At 33.3% G+C, this 16710-nt stretch overlaps 1 protein-coding gene across 2 annotated transcripts in view; it reads right to left on the bottom strand.

Annotated features, from left to right (window-relative positions):
• Positions 1 to 406: 406 nt before the first annotated feature.
• Positions 407 to 16710, bottom strand: part of GLI3_2 (Transcriptional activator gli3) — a gene marked incomplete at its 5' end in the record, with an annotated part of 40187 nt that continues 23883 nt past the window's right edge. Inside the window, 7 exons of one of the 2 annotated variants that reach the window (XM_051213839.1) lie at positions 407 to 1277; positions 2277 to 2504; positions 5371 to 5536; positions 7052 to 7280; positions 9757 to 9889; positions 12104 to 12409; positions 15464 to 15741. In XM_051213839.1, coding sequence (XP_051069851.1) covers positions 972 to 1277; positions 2277 to 2504; positions 5371 to 5536; positions 7052 to 7280; positions 9757 to 9889; positions 12104 to 12409; positions 15464 to 15741 — 1646 coding nt within the window. In that variant the 3' untranslated portion in view covers positions 407 to 971. Of the gene's footprint in view, positions 1278 to 2276; positions 7281 to 9756; positions 9890 to 12103; positions 12410 to 15463; positions 15742 to 16710 lie in introns of both variants that reach the window. The other variant, XM_051213840.1, reaches the window with a different exon arrangement.

Here is a 16710-nt window from a genome sequence, read left to right as displayed (position 1 = left end):
ATATACTCAGTCGTTTAATGAATCATAATTTACTTAGTTCGAAACTACGGGAATCGATAAATCTAAAGATTAGGCCACAAGTCCCACAAATAAATTCATGACTAACATATATTTATATCTGTCGACCAAAAACTAACCGACTTTGACAGAAACACTGAGTTGGCATAATCAGTGGATAGCGAGTCAAATAAATTGGAGTGTGTTACAAGTACCAAAGTACCACTTAATATCACAAGCCAACTGACTTATACAGAAATAAGTTGGAAACGTTTAAAATAATCATACTAAAACAAAACTATTCCATAAAATCAATAGTGATAATAATCATAAACCTGATCATTTTTATTGATTAGAGCACGAGATAATCATAATCAGATGTTTAGTTTTTGATGAAATGATTAAAATTCTCCTATTAAAATGATAATAAAAAATTTTCATAATCCTGACTACTTGATTTCTACTCTCTACTTTACCTTCTCTCTTCTTTGTTAGTTCTCTACCCTTCCCCCTTATGAAACTAACAAATTACCAAGGTTATGAGAATAATAAAGACCTAGTAATAAGTCGGACGTCAAACATTTATTCATAAATCATACTACATAAAGCTGACTGCATTAATCAATTATGATTTATTAACTGTTGAGTAGAAATTATATATAAATATAAAATAGTGGATGAAACACATAAGTTTGCTCGACAATAACAGTTAGTTGTGTAATACTTAGGTTCTTTTCTCGTTAGCAACGAGTTAACTTAACCAGTCACTGATACGATACGAAAGAAACCAAAATCTTTAATGACTAAAATCTAAGACATTAATGAAGAAAATTGTTTGTCATACAAAAAGGAGATTGGGAAAACTGATTGCTATTGTGAAAAAAAGTTGATTATCTATTCGTTGTTTAATGAGAAAGTTATTTATAATGATAGCAAAAGTTTACTTTTTGAAACGACGAAAAACAAAAATACGTTCAACATCCCGGTGATTGTATTAGCATACCATTCCTCTGTGATGACCGATTAACTATTGCAGATGCATTCCCATTTAAATGATCATGACAGTCAAGTGGATTCTGACCATTACAACTACTAATATGGTTAGATACATTAGAAATGGAAATATCACTATTTTCCAGTTTGTTTGGATTATCTTTAATATTCCCTGAAACAGAAGAGGAAGCCAAACAAGAGAGACTATAATTTTGTAAGAGAGCGAATCGTGCACGAGTCGGACATGCTCCAGTTAGCAAACGATGAACAGCTTCCGCATTTCGTAACTAAAAAGAAGCAAATATTGAAAGAAAGAGAATAAATGTGGGGATAATAAGTATAATCTAAATTTTACAGAGAATCAATGTTATCATGTATGACTCGGATTAGCCTCAATAAAAGATTGTTGGTTCCATTAGTTCAGCGAAATTACGTCCTCTTTTTAAATGTTGAGATGATTTCTTCACCCTCGTAGTATATCACTGAAGCCAAGACAGATAATACTTTGCTCCCAGGTCAAAAGGATCACGAGTCACAAGCTTATATATATACGGTTACTGTACAGATTAATTTATTTTACCAACGCAGCTCCTAAAGATCACTAGTGTTTTCTATTCCTCATACGGTGGACCAGCTAGGTAATTAGGCCGAGTGAATAGTTTGCTGAATACGTGGCAGATCACAACATTTTGCATGACATGCGGCTGCCAACAGCCAGTTTTTATCAGAGGACAGGCCAGACCATACTTGTAACTAGCTGTCGTAATAAATGTGTGACGTATCCATCGTTTTATTTCCGATTTCTACATACTACTAATGAATCACATATTTTAAGTCACAAACAGGTTTCAGTTAGAAAACCATGCGGAGGTAGGAAGAATTCGACAGTTGTTTCGTCCCAGTAAGGGACTTCAGAAACATCTACAAAGGGCGGATTCGGGTGTCACATTTTTAACTGGATGATTACCTATCCTGCTACTATGCTTAGTATAGTTCCAGAAACTTTCAGAAGCCCAAGTCTGAATAGATAGTTTATGGCTGACAGTGAAGTACAACACACACATGATTTGTTTTATTTGAGACTGATCAGCTAGACAGACCAACAAAATGGCTTTATTGAGACGATCAACATAAGAATGAACATTTAACAAAGAACACTGATTAAAAATCAGTTTTGAATATCAATAACAAAGTAATTGAAACTTTTACGAATAATGATCTAAAAATTAAGTTTAATTCACATTGTAATTATGTAAAAGTAAATTAAATTTTTAACTTTAACCAACCTTTACTCTAATCCAATTCGATGCAGGCATATTAAAATAATCAACTAATTGATGTAATAAATACAAAGCATCATTAAAGCCTTGAAATACTTCTGTAGATCGATCTTTCATCGCTTTGGTTGTTATAGTCTTCATTATTTTATCATCACCATTATCATTATGATTGAGACTTTTTAATTTTATAATTAAAACGTCAATAAACCAACTAGTGGCGATCATAGACCAAGCCTTGAAAAATAAAATATGTTTGAGAAATTTATCTAATCAGTTAATTTAGTGTAATAATAGTAATAGTAATAATAATAATAATAATAAAAATAATAATAATAATAATAATAATTATTATTATTATTATTATACTTGTGAAAACTTCAAAGTATTAGGCCCTACTTTATGTATGTGTGAGTGAGTGGTTAGCGGATATTCTAGTTTTATGTAAAACAAATAAGAGACCGAAATAAAAACGATGATTGATATCGTCATTGAATTATAATTGAGGGAGAGAGAGAGAGAGAAAGATGTCAAATTATGGCATTAATTAAACAATTATCTACATCTAATAATAACAATAAGTAGGTAAAATAGGCAATAATGAAATTTCAACATCAAAGCTTACATATACAATTCAACAATGTTAAGTATGTACAACATATAATAATAACAATACTAGACGTAAGCACTTCGAGTAGAAAAAAAATGTATCGTTTACTAGAGTCATATGAAAAACATGCTATTACACTAATATTACATCAGCGAAGGAATTAGAAAAAGTAGGTTGGATTGTGTTCGTATTTTTCTACTATAAACTTGAGGTTTTTCAATAAACTATAAAAGTCGTAATGATACTACATAGTTGAATGAGAAATATATAGTACACAATATGTGTACCATATATGTGAAAATCGGACGTCATAATCACTAACACACACAAAACAAAAATAATTTTTGCAGTTCAGAAAATAAGATCTTAAGTATGATAATTAATTACAAAACAGTAGTAAGTGGGAGATTGCCTAGAAGTTAAGTCATTTGATTTTTTATTATCGAGATTTGAGAAACCAAGCAGATATAACAGGTTATCACCCCATAATAAATTATTGACTAAAAGCCAAATACATAGATCTGTACTTGTTCAACAAGTTATTAAGATACATATATAGACGTTTTATTCAATTAGTAATAAGAAAATTGACTAAACCATATCCCGACAGCGAGATGAAATTGTCAAGACAAATCCTAGGGTTTATATCTTTCAGTCGTTGATGTAAGGAATGCAAGCAACCAGTTCATTTTTGTTATATGTGCATCCTCAGAGGATTGCTTTGGTGTTAACATTAGTCACAAACACTTTAAAGTGTTTGAGGTACATATGACAAAAGAGGTTGGTCAATTGTATTCCTCAACAACGCGAAGATCCAAACTCTTACAGCTGAATTATGGTAGACTCTCGTTGCACGAGCTTATAGCTGTCTCGACTCAGTATTTAAACGGATATTGCAATGGTGTCTGAGGCTAAAATAATTAAATTCCAGTTCCAGAGTGAACACCAATGCAGAGATGCAGGCATAATCAAGTGACCAGTCCCAAATGGAGTAAGATGCCAATCTTGGATTCCACTGCGAGCCACTATCCGACCTTGTTTAGGATTTCCAGAGTGGAAAAAGTACCAACAGTATCAGTGGTGGTAGGAAAAATTAGGTAGCAACAATCCGACTCGAGAAGAATGGATTTGCGAAACAAAAAGTATAAGTATCTTACGACAAAGAGTGAATGCAACTGGATTACTGAGATCAATCCTGGTTCACATGGACTAAGTAATTTAAACTTAGCAACACAGTTCAGTCCAACAATTAGAGATATCATAGGTTGATATCACGCCTTAAACTGGTTGTGCTTAGTTTTCTTCTAGCCTACTCTTACACTAGCAATTATAGTGCGTCGAGGTAGTAGTGTAAAACACGACGATAAGCAGGAGGTATCTTTATTGCGAGAAGCTACAAAGTATTTACATAGTACATATACATAGTCTTCAATGGTCCATTTGTATCTTCCGGTGTGTTCTGCAATCTGAACTGTCCTCTCGACTGGCTTCCAAGTGTTCGATTGACGCCGTGCTGTCGATGCACTGAAACTCTTCACTTTGTCTGACAACTGTTGCAACTTCGACGCTATGCTCCGCCACACACTACTTACAAACAACTTTGTGAGTAGCGTCCACTGCATTGGTAACTGAGTGTCTAGAAGTCTACGAAAAATGGACACTAAACGGCAATCAGTTATGTATGGGAGGACGAGAAGCGATTTGTCACAGTTACTGAATGATTACCAATGACCAACAAGTGTATCAAGTTTGCGATTCATTTGAAACAAAGAGATCATAATATATAATACTGCTTCCTTTTCAATGATACACCAATAACTCGATAATAGCTAAAATTAGTTATATTCGTAGTAGAAAGAATTAAAAACACAATTTGATACGTGTTAGCGAATTCTAGCTAAATGGAATAACTGTTAACAGTGGATTATAACGCCTAGTCAATAAATTGTGTATTCGTACTCTTCCTATCATAAGCTTCATTTGACCTATTGGCTACTGATATACGATTTACCATTCTCAACTTATTTCCAATTCATCAGTTACAGTATCCCACACTCACAGCCACTTTTGGCTTGATCTTTTATAATTATGATTTTCTATTTTATGGTGTGATACAGCCTGGTCTACTTGTATATAAACCAAGTATATCTGAAATATACGATCCATACAACAGAGGCTATTTGTGTTCTGTACTGAACGGGCTAGGCTAGGTGAGAGGTTGCTATACCAAGGACCAATAAGGACTTAGAGTTGACTCAAGGCTGCTCGCGCTGGTTAACGCATCATTGGTTTAGCACAAGGACAAGCTCATATTAGTTGATGTTCTGACAGGCAATTTTGCCACGTGATAATTGATAGGGCCATAAGTCATAACAAGTTAAGGTAAACTGATCAAAGACTAAGCGATATTTTATGATCATTCATGAATACAAATGAAAAATCTCAACAACAGAAATACAAATAATGAATTTTACAACAACAATAAGAACATACCAGAAAGTTGAATCGCATATAATCTAACTGAAGATCGGATTCAGAAGGTTGTTTATTGATCGTATTGATATTAGTCAAATTTCGACAAGATTTCCTAAGATTTCTTACTGAAGAACATACACTGTGCAGCATACAAGAAGTTGATTTCCATTCCAAAGAATCAAATCTATGAAATATATAAAAATAAATCAATGATATATTTAATTTTATCAATTTTTAAACATATATAAAGAAAACTATAAAGTGTTTAGGTTTGTCATTATCATTTATGAACCCTATTAAGGATAAAATCTGATCAGAAATACATCATAAAAACAACGAACAGGATATATGAAAAATAAAGCGAATTGTAATATTGATATAATGATTATCATGAACATACATTCTTTGAAGCACTGTTTACATATCATAGAATCAACAAAATAGTTGTATTTACATTAGAGATAGAGTTTTTATCCATGAGAATAACTTAAAATAGTTGTAAACCTTTAGAAATCTATGTAGTTGAAATATATATGTACACCATACACTTCCACACAATATTAGTTCCTTAGAAAATGGATGTGAAAAAATAGTACGGAGTAGTTTGTACACACAACACAACGTCAGTTTTGGTACAAATCCAATGAATTCCCGGTTTAACACGTGTGTAATAACATATAAAGTTCTTCAAAATGATTTTTAGTTAATGCTGATAATAAATGGTTTTGAAAGTTCATGAAAAGGCTAAAATTTAAAAAAAAACAATTATTTATTTTTCTCTTCAAAATTGTCCCCAAGTCTTTGTTCAGATCTGTTACTATCGAAAATTCATTATATAACTTATGCAACTCACTATACAAATGTGGCTTACTGACCTTGATACATTTAATTTTCAACTCAGAGGTTAGTAGTACTAGTGCAGTGAACAGAACACGGGTGGGAACAATCGAATGTATTTAGCACAAGAATTACAGACTATCTCAATGAAATCTGAAAACCATATAATAAATAGTCAATTTGCAAAATATCAATGCATCATATCAAACTGGACTGTTCCTGTTGCAAACACCAATCCATTGTCTCCCATTCCATTGTTCATGCGTTTTCTTACAAATTCCATTGTATTCTCGCTTTTCCTTTCTCGATTTTCCCCTCATCTTCTGCTGCCAGACATAACATTCCTGACTCGCGTCATATACTACTTATATCAATATAAGTAGCACACACCATACTAGATTTATGATACTTACAACAGAATAACAGAAAATGAGTATAAAATATTTTGAAAAAAAGAAGTGTGAAAACTAGTTGTTCGAGGTTTGCGTGATGATCGCGAACAGTGGCTAGAAATGTTAGGTGATATGACTGAAAATTTGTCTCGATGTTAGAGATGCATTCACATTTTGACTTCCGCCATATATTGAGTCCCAATATTCATTCATGCATAATGTTTTTATCCTATTTTTGTTCACACCATGTTCTTAATACTTAATCTTTCTTGTTATCATTGTTGCAACATAATTTCAATTCTTTGGCTATTTATCTTGTTACTTTCATCTTGTCGAGGTAATGTGACATAGTTAATCGGTTTAACCCATACATATGCACTAGACTTTATGTTGATTATAACTAATGATTGGCTGACTACCACAAATACATTTTTAAACTATGTATGATATAAACAATGGTGATAACTTACTTATTAATGATCGATAAAACTTTAACTAGATCACCCAAACAAGGACAGTTGAAAAGTGATTGAGGTGTAACAACATGATATGCTTGATTTGACTGATTTCTTGTTACCAACAATTTTGATGACGATGATGATTGTAAAGGTAATGTCAATTGATCACACCTATATTCCCAAAGAATATTTAACATTTGAGCCCACCAGTGAGCACATGAAACTTGATCACTAGTTTCTTCTATAAAGAGAGAAAACATATGTGTAGAAAAAATGCTAACAAGAAGTATGTATTAAAAACTTTCAGTGTACATTTGAACTGTTAGTGAATAAAAAGAGGAGATTAGTTAAACCTACAAAGATGGGAAAGATTTGGAGCTCAAGTGGATGATTTCGGTGGATGGTTCTCTAACCATCCAACTCAGAAAAAAAAACAACTAAATATTTGGCTGGTTCATATCAACACCAATGCTTTTGTATGAGAGGTTAATACAACAGTAAAAACCAATCAATTTTTTAATGTTTGTATTTCATATTTACACATAGCTAAACTGCTTTTGTGGATTAATGCAATAATTTGAGAATGGTTTTCACTATGAAAACTACCAAGGGCCAATCGACTGTTGTTTTAGCCTGGATCAAGATTATTTTTAAAAATTTAGTAATAACAATGAACCTCATAGTGATTACTTGAAAGAATTTTACAACGTTGCAGTAAAAAGCAGCATCATGAGATGTGAACTATACTGAAGGAAAGAAACATGTAAATGAAGTTGGATGAAAATAACAAAATATCACAAACTGACTGAATTTAAAAACATGCTGGGTCCCGGACTTGGTAGTTTTAGGAAGTGTTATAGGCACAAACACATGAGTTCTCTGTTTACATATATTTGGTGTTGTGAAGTAGGCTAATTATTAAACGTTCTCTTATAACTCGCATAACTCCGCCTGTACATCTTCCAAGGCTACTACCGGTTCGGGAGAGATGCTGCTGTACTCAGGCCACGAAGAGGAAAATGTGCCACACACTCAGGGAGCTGCTCTGATGCTGCCCAAACAAGCACGAAATGCACTTATATTATGGGAATCCCATTGATCCAGGATTATCAAAGCATCATTCAAAACAAAGAAGGAGAGAGTCATGATGAATGTTATCCAATATTATGCACCCACCAATGACAACAATGACGACAATGAAGATCATTTCTATGAGAGGATGCAATCAATCATAGCGAAATGCCCAGGAAAAGACCTGACCATCCTGATGGGAGACCTGAACGCCAAAGTCGGAATGAACAAAACTGGATATGAAGATATCATGGACGACATGGAAAGACTGGGAGAGAGAGAAAGGAAAATGGTGAGAGATTTGCAAACCTATGTGCATTCAACAAGTTGGTTATAGGCGGCACAATATTTCCACACGAACACATACAGAAAGCTACATGAATCTCACCGGACGACACCAGGGAAAACCAGATAGATCATATTTATATCAGTAAAGAATTCAGGAGGTCAATGGAAGACGTGAGAACGAAGAGAGGAGCTGACATAGGTTCAGATCACCGCCTAATCGTAGCCAAGATGGAACTGAAGCTAAGAAAACACTGGACAACTGGACAAACAGCATCACAAAAGTTTAATACAACTCTCCTTCGACATACTGACAAACTCAACGAATTCAAGATAACTCTCAGAACCGGACACTGTATAACAGAACAAAGTGTTTTTGATTCAGAGTATTATCTTGTGAACATTGAAGTACATGTTAGCTGTTAGTGCTTCTATTTAGTTGACGTCAGTTCATGACGAAAACTGCCTATGAGTTTGTTCAATTTGTTTATGTATCCATGTGCAGCATGGTTAACACTCGCTTAGTTCTTATCATTACCAAACCAGTCCACATCAGCTAATATATTAACAAATCTCTAAGTCATAAATGTGATTCGTTTATCACATATTATTACTTTTCTTATCTTTGGATAACTATAATTATCATTAATTCTGTATTCATATTTAGCTTACAAACTATTAAATCTAAGTTAAATTTTATCTTACAATGTAACATTATGTAGAATTCCTTTGTTGAAACTCAGAATTGACTTTTATAATACTCTACAAGCATATGTACTTCTAACAAGTCTCATAAGGGATGCAATACGTGTTTTGAATTCATTTGTTAGTCATGATATAAAATGCGGTTAATGAGTTATTGTAGCAACCCTCAAGAATAAAGGCGGAAACGTGGTTTCCGAGTTAAGGCTTTTGACCTGTAATTCCAAAGAATCAGGTTCGAGCCCCGCTCCACTCCGCTTTGGGAAATCGGGTAGTATCATTGGCTCTTACGCTTAGAATGTGACCCGAAAGTAATACCACAAATCTGTATTTCATAACGAGCTAATAATAATATATCATAAAATACTACTAATAATAACTAGTGGCAAGATAAATACAAAAATAGTGTGATTCTAACGTTTATAGTTGATCATAACCATTTTGTTTCTTTGTTGGCTAGAATAACAAACTATTAAATGGAAGATGTATCATAATAAAGAATGTACAAATTACTGAATATAATAACTGTGATAATGATATATTATAATAATAATAAGATACAACAATAATAAAAATAATATGAAAGATTATAGTGTTATAAGAAGTGAGTAGATAATAAAATGTAAACGTTGCATATATAAATATGCGAATGAACTAACCATATTCAATTTCACTAGTTCTGTAGTTATTCATATTACTATTGTATACATTTAATGAGGGTGATAATTGCGACAGTAGATGAATATATGACTGTAAACTTTTCACCTGATCAACTTTACCATACAATATAACCTACAATTAGAAAATAAACGATGAGAACATAAACCATAGAGCTAAAAACTTTAAGTATGTCTTATTGTGTGATGATACCTAAGCCATGCAACCAGAACTTACTTAGTTGGCAATCAACGTTTTATACTTTCTAAGTCCAAAGTACTTTTGCAAAACTGTCCATGTACTTATTCTTGGTAGTGAGCAGATAGAAGTAATAGAGAAATTTGAGTATCTGGGTAGCTATGTAAGTGCTGGTGGTAGCGTGAACGATTAGATTCACGAATAGTGAAAGCCAGAGCGACTTATGATATTCCGGGCCATCTCTGGCGCCTTTCATGATGTTAGTCTGGCTGTAAAAGGTCAGATCTACAACGCACCGGTGGCAGAAGTCTTGCACTGTGATTGAGAAACCTGACCTCTTTGAGTCGGTGATGTTAAGCAACTCAATCTCCGAAGGACTGAAAACATTCAATGCCAATGTGGTGGGCGCTATCCACAAGATTGCCTGTAAGTAGTATGTTGCGGAACGTGGCCTCGAAGTTGTCACAGTAGTCAGACGGAGTGAAGAGTTTCAGTACATCGGAAGCACGGCGTAACATTTAGATCTAAATCACCCAGCATCTTCAAACATTGGTAGTTTGCACCACTAAAAAAAGTTCATTCCAACAATCATTGCTTTTGCTCGACTACCTTTTGGCTTTCTTCCAAACTTCTCCTTCTCCAGTAAATACAAAGCGTCGAGGTGAGTATTTATCGGACATTAGTGATATATCACACAACCAACTTATTCGATGAGGGTACAATAACTTAGTGAAGTCAGTGTGTAAAACAAACTAATAGTTAAATCTCTACTAATCTGTTATCATAAACTAATCAATTATAACATCAGATTATCATTAAATTTCAAACACAAGTCAAATTCCACCATCTAAAAGTGTGTATATTATAATACAGAGTTCAGTGTGGATTTCTGGAACGCACCAATTGTTTTATGAAGACACGAATTCGAAAGCGAGAAAATCAAAGTTTAGAGATAATCGATGTTGACGAAGACAGATTCATATTTGTTATTACAGTTAGAATTCATTTAGATGAACTGATTGTTGTGAAATAACAAAGATAGAAAACTCTTTCATTTTGAATGTTTACTTAATTTGAGATTAAAAATTGTAGTAAATCTTAAATATGTGAGAGAGATATAAAGACGAAGTCACGACGTAATGTCTTATGTTTGATATTGTTTGAGTAATTAAACATTAGGAGTCAGAATATACAATGTGGATGAATAGGTTGTATAAGTGTTTAAAAATAGTGGAGAATATGTCGTTAATCTACCAAATACTTGACAGACAAGAGTTACCAAATCCAGATGGGGGGTCCAAGTGAGTCAGTTAACCGCAACGTTATGTGAAGCCGAAAATCAATTAATTACGTGCTTAAATTTTAGTCAGTCTAACTCAGGGTTGAAGATTCAGTCATTCGCAACGTAGAACGTGGTACGTATGTTCATCGGTTGTCATGTCTCATTGGGACGGAGGAATGAAACTGTCAGGTCAAATACCAGAATGCGGAGGCAGTAACAGTTTATCCTTAGCGATTACATGCACAGTGACAAACAATCCACAAGTACATACAGTATGAGTGATATCAAACATTTATCCAGCAGAAGCTAATGGTACTTTATGATGTGCTATTGCATTTATAACCAGAGCAGTATATTAGTATTTAAAGCACTCGACTTTTAATTAACAGGTTATATGTTTAAAATTTCCCACACTTGTTAGATGATAAATGACAAGTGTTTAAAACACTGACCTGAAACTCTAAAAAACTTAAAACATACAGCTTTATGAGTAAATAAGATTCACTCTCAAAAGGAATTCCTCCACTTAAGCCTTTATGATATACAGTGACAATTTGAATATAACAGTTGTGTTTAAGTATGAGATATTAATTTGATTTCAATAACTGTGTGATAGCATAGCTGGATACGACACTAAGTGATCTAGATTTAGGTTTTATGAAAAAGAATGCTTTTTTAAAGTCAAAGATATATTAATGGTGATGAAGGATAGTAACTAAAAGAAGGACTAGACAACGATATAACCTGGTGAATTCTTTCCGATCTTTCAAGCGAATGAACGTTAGGTGGTAACAACATAAATGAACTGAATAATAATAATAATAATAATAATAATAATAATAATAATAATAATAATAATAAATGAATACCTTTAAACAATGACAAGTAATATGCTCGCGTAATTCAATCAATATTTGATTAATAATGTTCTTTTCTGTATAATTCGCTAGTGACAGATTTTTGTTGGATGAATGGTCATGTAAACCAACCGCCTTTGTAGAAGATCTGGTCAATGATGATGATGAATAAGTTGTATTGATACCTATAGCGCATGAATTCAACTTTTGATTTGAAACAATTAATTCGATAAATGTTGAATTATTGAACCAATTTATCCATAACTTCGACAAACGAAATCGGAGAGTCACATGAACTGTCATACGAATGATCAGAGACTATTTAGTGCACGATTAAGAAGATAGTGGCGCCATATTTACAACAAGAAAGTAGGGATGAGAGATTAAATACATCATATTAAGTAATTGAAAAAATTTTCTAAAAAATATTAAGTCAATATCACGTGTGGAGTTATAAATGTATCATTCACATTCTTTGTGTAACCATCGTCTTCTTAAAGGCTCCAGGAGATGTGCTAACCATTTCGCTCTAGAGTGATAATATGTCACCGAGACAAAAAAGACTGAAATGATTATAATAAAATAACTGATTGAATTCCTCACACGAATGAGGAAGAGCCATGGATTACAATACCAGGAAAACATGAATTGCCTGAAGTACGCAAAGCAAGATTACTTCTTTGCCCAAATTTAGACGTGTCTAGATCCTCTTATTACTCCAATAGCAACATAGTTAGCAGATTTTCTGGAGCCAGTGAGAAAATTATTAAAAAATAAGTAGTTCATTTAGCAAATTAATGTGGATATTTACTAGATAAACTGTAGTATACAGTTAACTAAAATTTATTACACACTATGGACTCATATAAAACGTCATAGATTTAGTGGATAAAATTGATGGAGAAAGGAAGTGAAACTAGCCCATTCATCTGGATACAAACAGAATATGAGACATTAGTACTGACAAGCGATAAGGAAATTTTTTAAATAATATTATACCATCTGAAAGCGCTATTCAGATTTTAGTTAAAAGTTCTAGTTCTCATTAGCCAATGACTGAAATGTAAGTTTTGTATACTGACACTAGAATCTGTTATGTCTTGTCAACTGAACGCTACTTGTTATATCTGATTATCACGTATACTCGAAACGAGGGACCACTGCAATTCCCACGACGCGGAAGTAAGAATACAAAGACTGGTATAAGTGAAGATTTATTAACCACCAAAACACGACGACGACATATCTTTTTACAGCAGGATTCTTTATGTCCTTTACGTTGACATTTAGTACAACGGTAGCTTTTATATGGACAAAACTTCTTGTAGTGCCACTAACTTCATAACCAGCACGAGGATGGGAACTGACTGTTTGAACTGTTTTGTTTGCGTAAAAGAGAATCTTTCTGGCCATTTATTACCCATACGTATGGTGGCCAGACACTGTTTCCAACCATAGAAGTGTCACGTTTTAAGTTTACCAACCTCTGACACTCACTAGTCACTTCTTGTAGCGTTATATATGGATACTGTCCAATTTTACTCAGAATTCTGGTTCTGGTGTCAGCATCTTCAGGTGACTGCAAGCTGCATACAAAAGTCATACACTTAAACTGGTCTTGTCATTGCTGATAATTTGAAACGCTCACACTCGCGATTTACTGTGCCAGCATGTTGCATCCAGTCATCGTCTCCAGCTTTAGCCAACTTCAGACGCTGGCAACGAATATTGAACAAAGATGACTGTTCACCAAAAATTTGCGAAAAAGTTACAACCGTTGCATCAAATGAAAGGTCTCTGGGATCCTTGGGGAGAATGAAGTTGGTGTAGTGTTCACGTTCAGCTGTGCCAAGTTTGCGTAGCAATACTCTGACCTTTGCGATATCAAATTTTTCTAGGCTGACGTTGAATATATCTTTGCATTTCTTGAACCACGATTCAAATGTAACACCGGCCAAACCATAAAAATGAAATTCATAGATAGAATTAATAAAGTGGTCGACATGGGATTTGAACGGATCACCTGTAAGCCCCTTTTGATTTAGGTTCATTTGCTGAGTTAGAGCTTCTAAAATACGAATCTGGAACAGTTCGTAACCTTTTTCTTGACGCTCCAGCAAGGCCTCAAGTTGGTCAAAGGTAAAGGACATCTTGATAAGTTAACCTCGTCGCCAGTTGTTATATCTAGAGCTTAGTTTCTTATTATACCGCGTACAACTAGAGCACTCGAACGCTAGAGCCCTCCAAGTTGCAAATGAGAAGACAAGTGGAAGAAATGCTATTCCAGTGTCATTTATGGTCAGTCAGTCAGTAACAATGTAGAACTTCGTACGTACGTACATCAGTTCGAGTTGCCATACCACATTAACACACAAATACAATTGTCGATTCGAATCCCATAGTGGTAGAGGTAGTGAGAGTATAAGCAGTAATCGGAAAGAATAGGGTTTGAAGATGTTATTCGAGTATAATACAGTGAAATAAATTTGGAAAGAGAAAACAAGGGACATGAAGGATTCAGAAGATTAGAATTTGAGAGAACACAAAGAGTGGATTCACCTGCGCCATTGCAAACGGTTTTGAGCCATGTCATTCAAGGTCTCTAACCATCGGTTGCTATCATCTCGCGATTCCAACCAGGTAGTTTACACTTACTAACATAGCTCAGTCCACTTGTCAGTGACTTCATGGATCTGTGCCATGTTTTGGTCTGGCTGCCCCTAGCTTTCTTCCAACCTATGGTATGGTATGGTACAAAACCGTCAAATATTTATAGTTTTTAATAAAAACGAAATCACCATTATAGTTCTCCAATCCGCATAATGGGGGTTGTTAACGTTTGTTTACTAGGGAAACTACACGCAGGAATCCTGAAATATTCTACCAAAAGATGATTGGATGGAATATTTACGGCTCTTTCTGAGCTTCCTCGAGTTCACCCGCGGACCGTCCTCACAGAATCAAACTAAGAAAACTTATGGAACGAATAAAGATATAACTAAAATGACTAAATAAAAAATATATTTAAACAATAATACGCAAGTTAGAGATAAGAACGTCGACAGAGGAAAGAAGGGTGATTTGTAAAGTAATCATTGGTTTTATAAATCATCTTGCCTCCTTTCAACTAAATCTTAATGCAAACCGACTTACTCTAGTTCTCATGTCATTTCTAATTTCGCATCACGTTCGAGAATGGTCATATACTATCAACTAGTCTGATCATTCAAAGTTAACATTCATTACTCTAGTGAATAATATGTAAGAATTCACTATCGTCTAATAACTGTATGTGATAAATTTAACAGGAGAAAAAAAACTGATTACATATTAAACGATCAAAAAATTAATAAAATGTAATATTTCATTTACACCAAGATAATACATCCCAAGTTTTCGTTTTAGAAAGAGTCCAAGTGTTACACCTTGTCTAGGTAAAAGATTGATAGGCAATTTGTTATCAACAGCTGATGATATTCCTATATTTTGATTACTTTCATGTAACTTGTCTTTGGTACAATATATTTGTTGAGTAGATAGAGAATGAAGAAAATCGTGAATACACATCACAGCTAGAGAGATACTATCCAGTAAACGGTTGAACTTAAAAAGCATAGAATTGTTTGTATTTGCTTTTTTCGGCACATAGTCTATGATAGAAAGAAACAAGAAAAGGCAAAATAAGAACCAAAAAAACTTTTATTAAGAATACGAATTATATTATTATTCTCGCTTTTCTCTTTGTTCTTGACAAAAAACTAAACAGTATCAGACAATGTAATTTAAAGAATGGAAAAAGAAACTTACGACTTTATTTAACCAACTGTATATGTAATTAATTAAACAAAATTAAGTCCTACGGAACCATTAATTATCAAAATATTAACCGATTATTAAAAATATTATAATAGAAAAGAAACATTTGTGTAAAGAGACTAAAAAGAAAGAATATGGATGACAAAAACGTTAAGATATAAAAGTGACTCTTTGATGTCTTTTATTTCTATGAATTTTCATTCATATCTTTAACTTTGTGAGACTACCTATACTACTTAGTAATTTGTCAGGATAAACAAACAGCTAATTAGTGAAGGCGTTTGAACTTTTTTTTTTAGCATGAACTCCATAATAATGAGTGACTTATCTTTGAACTACACACTACTAGTATAAAAAGTGGTTTTATGAAGAAATGAAAAAGAAACACCATACTTACACATAACAAGATGATAAACGGAATATCACAAAAACTGGTTACGTTTAATTTGAATCATATCTTCCGTGTCTAATATATTTCTGTATTATCACTGATACTACCACTTCTATAGTCTCTGTATTAATTTAGCTGTGCTGATGAGATGTGGTAGCTTGGAACGACACACACACGTGATAGATTCTGTGTCACTTTTAATTGACTTATTAGCTCATTAAAGGCAGTTAACATTAATTCAACGCAGAACTAGTTTGGGAATAATTTATATAATAATACTAATACTAATACTAATACTAATACTAATACTAATAATAATAATAATAATAATAATAATAATAATAATAATAATAATAATAATTATTATTATTATTATTATTATTATTATTATTATTATTAGAAGGCAAGGCTA

This window comes from Schistosoma haematobium, chromosome 3 (genome assembly GCF_000699445.3).
Source record: "Schistosoma haematobium chromosome 3, whole genome shotgun sequence".
NCBI classification, from domain to species: domain Eukaryota; kingdom Metazoa; phylum Platyhelminthes; class Trematoda; order Strigeidida; family Schistosomatidae; genus Schistosoma; species Schistosoma haematobium.
Note: the sequence above shows the minus strand (reverse complement) of the source record. Positions and strands in the feature narration are given on the sequence as shown.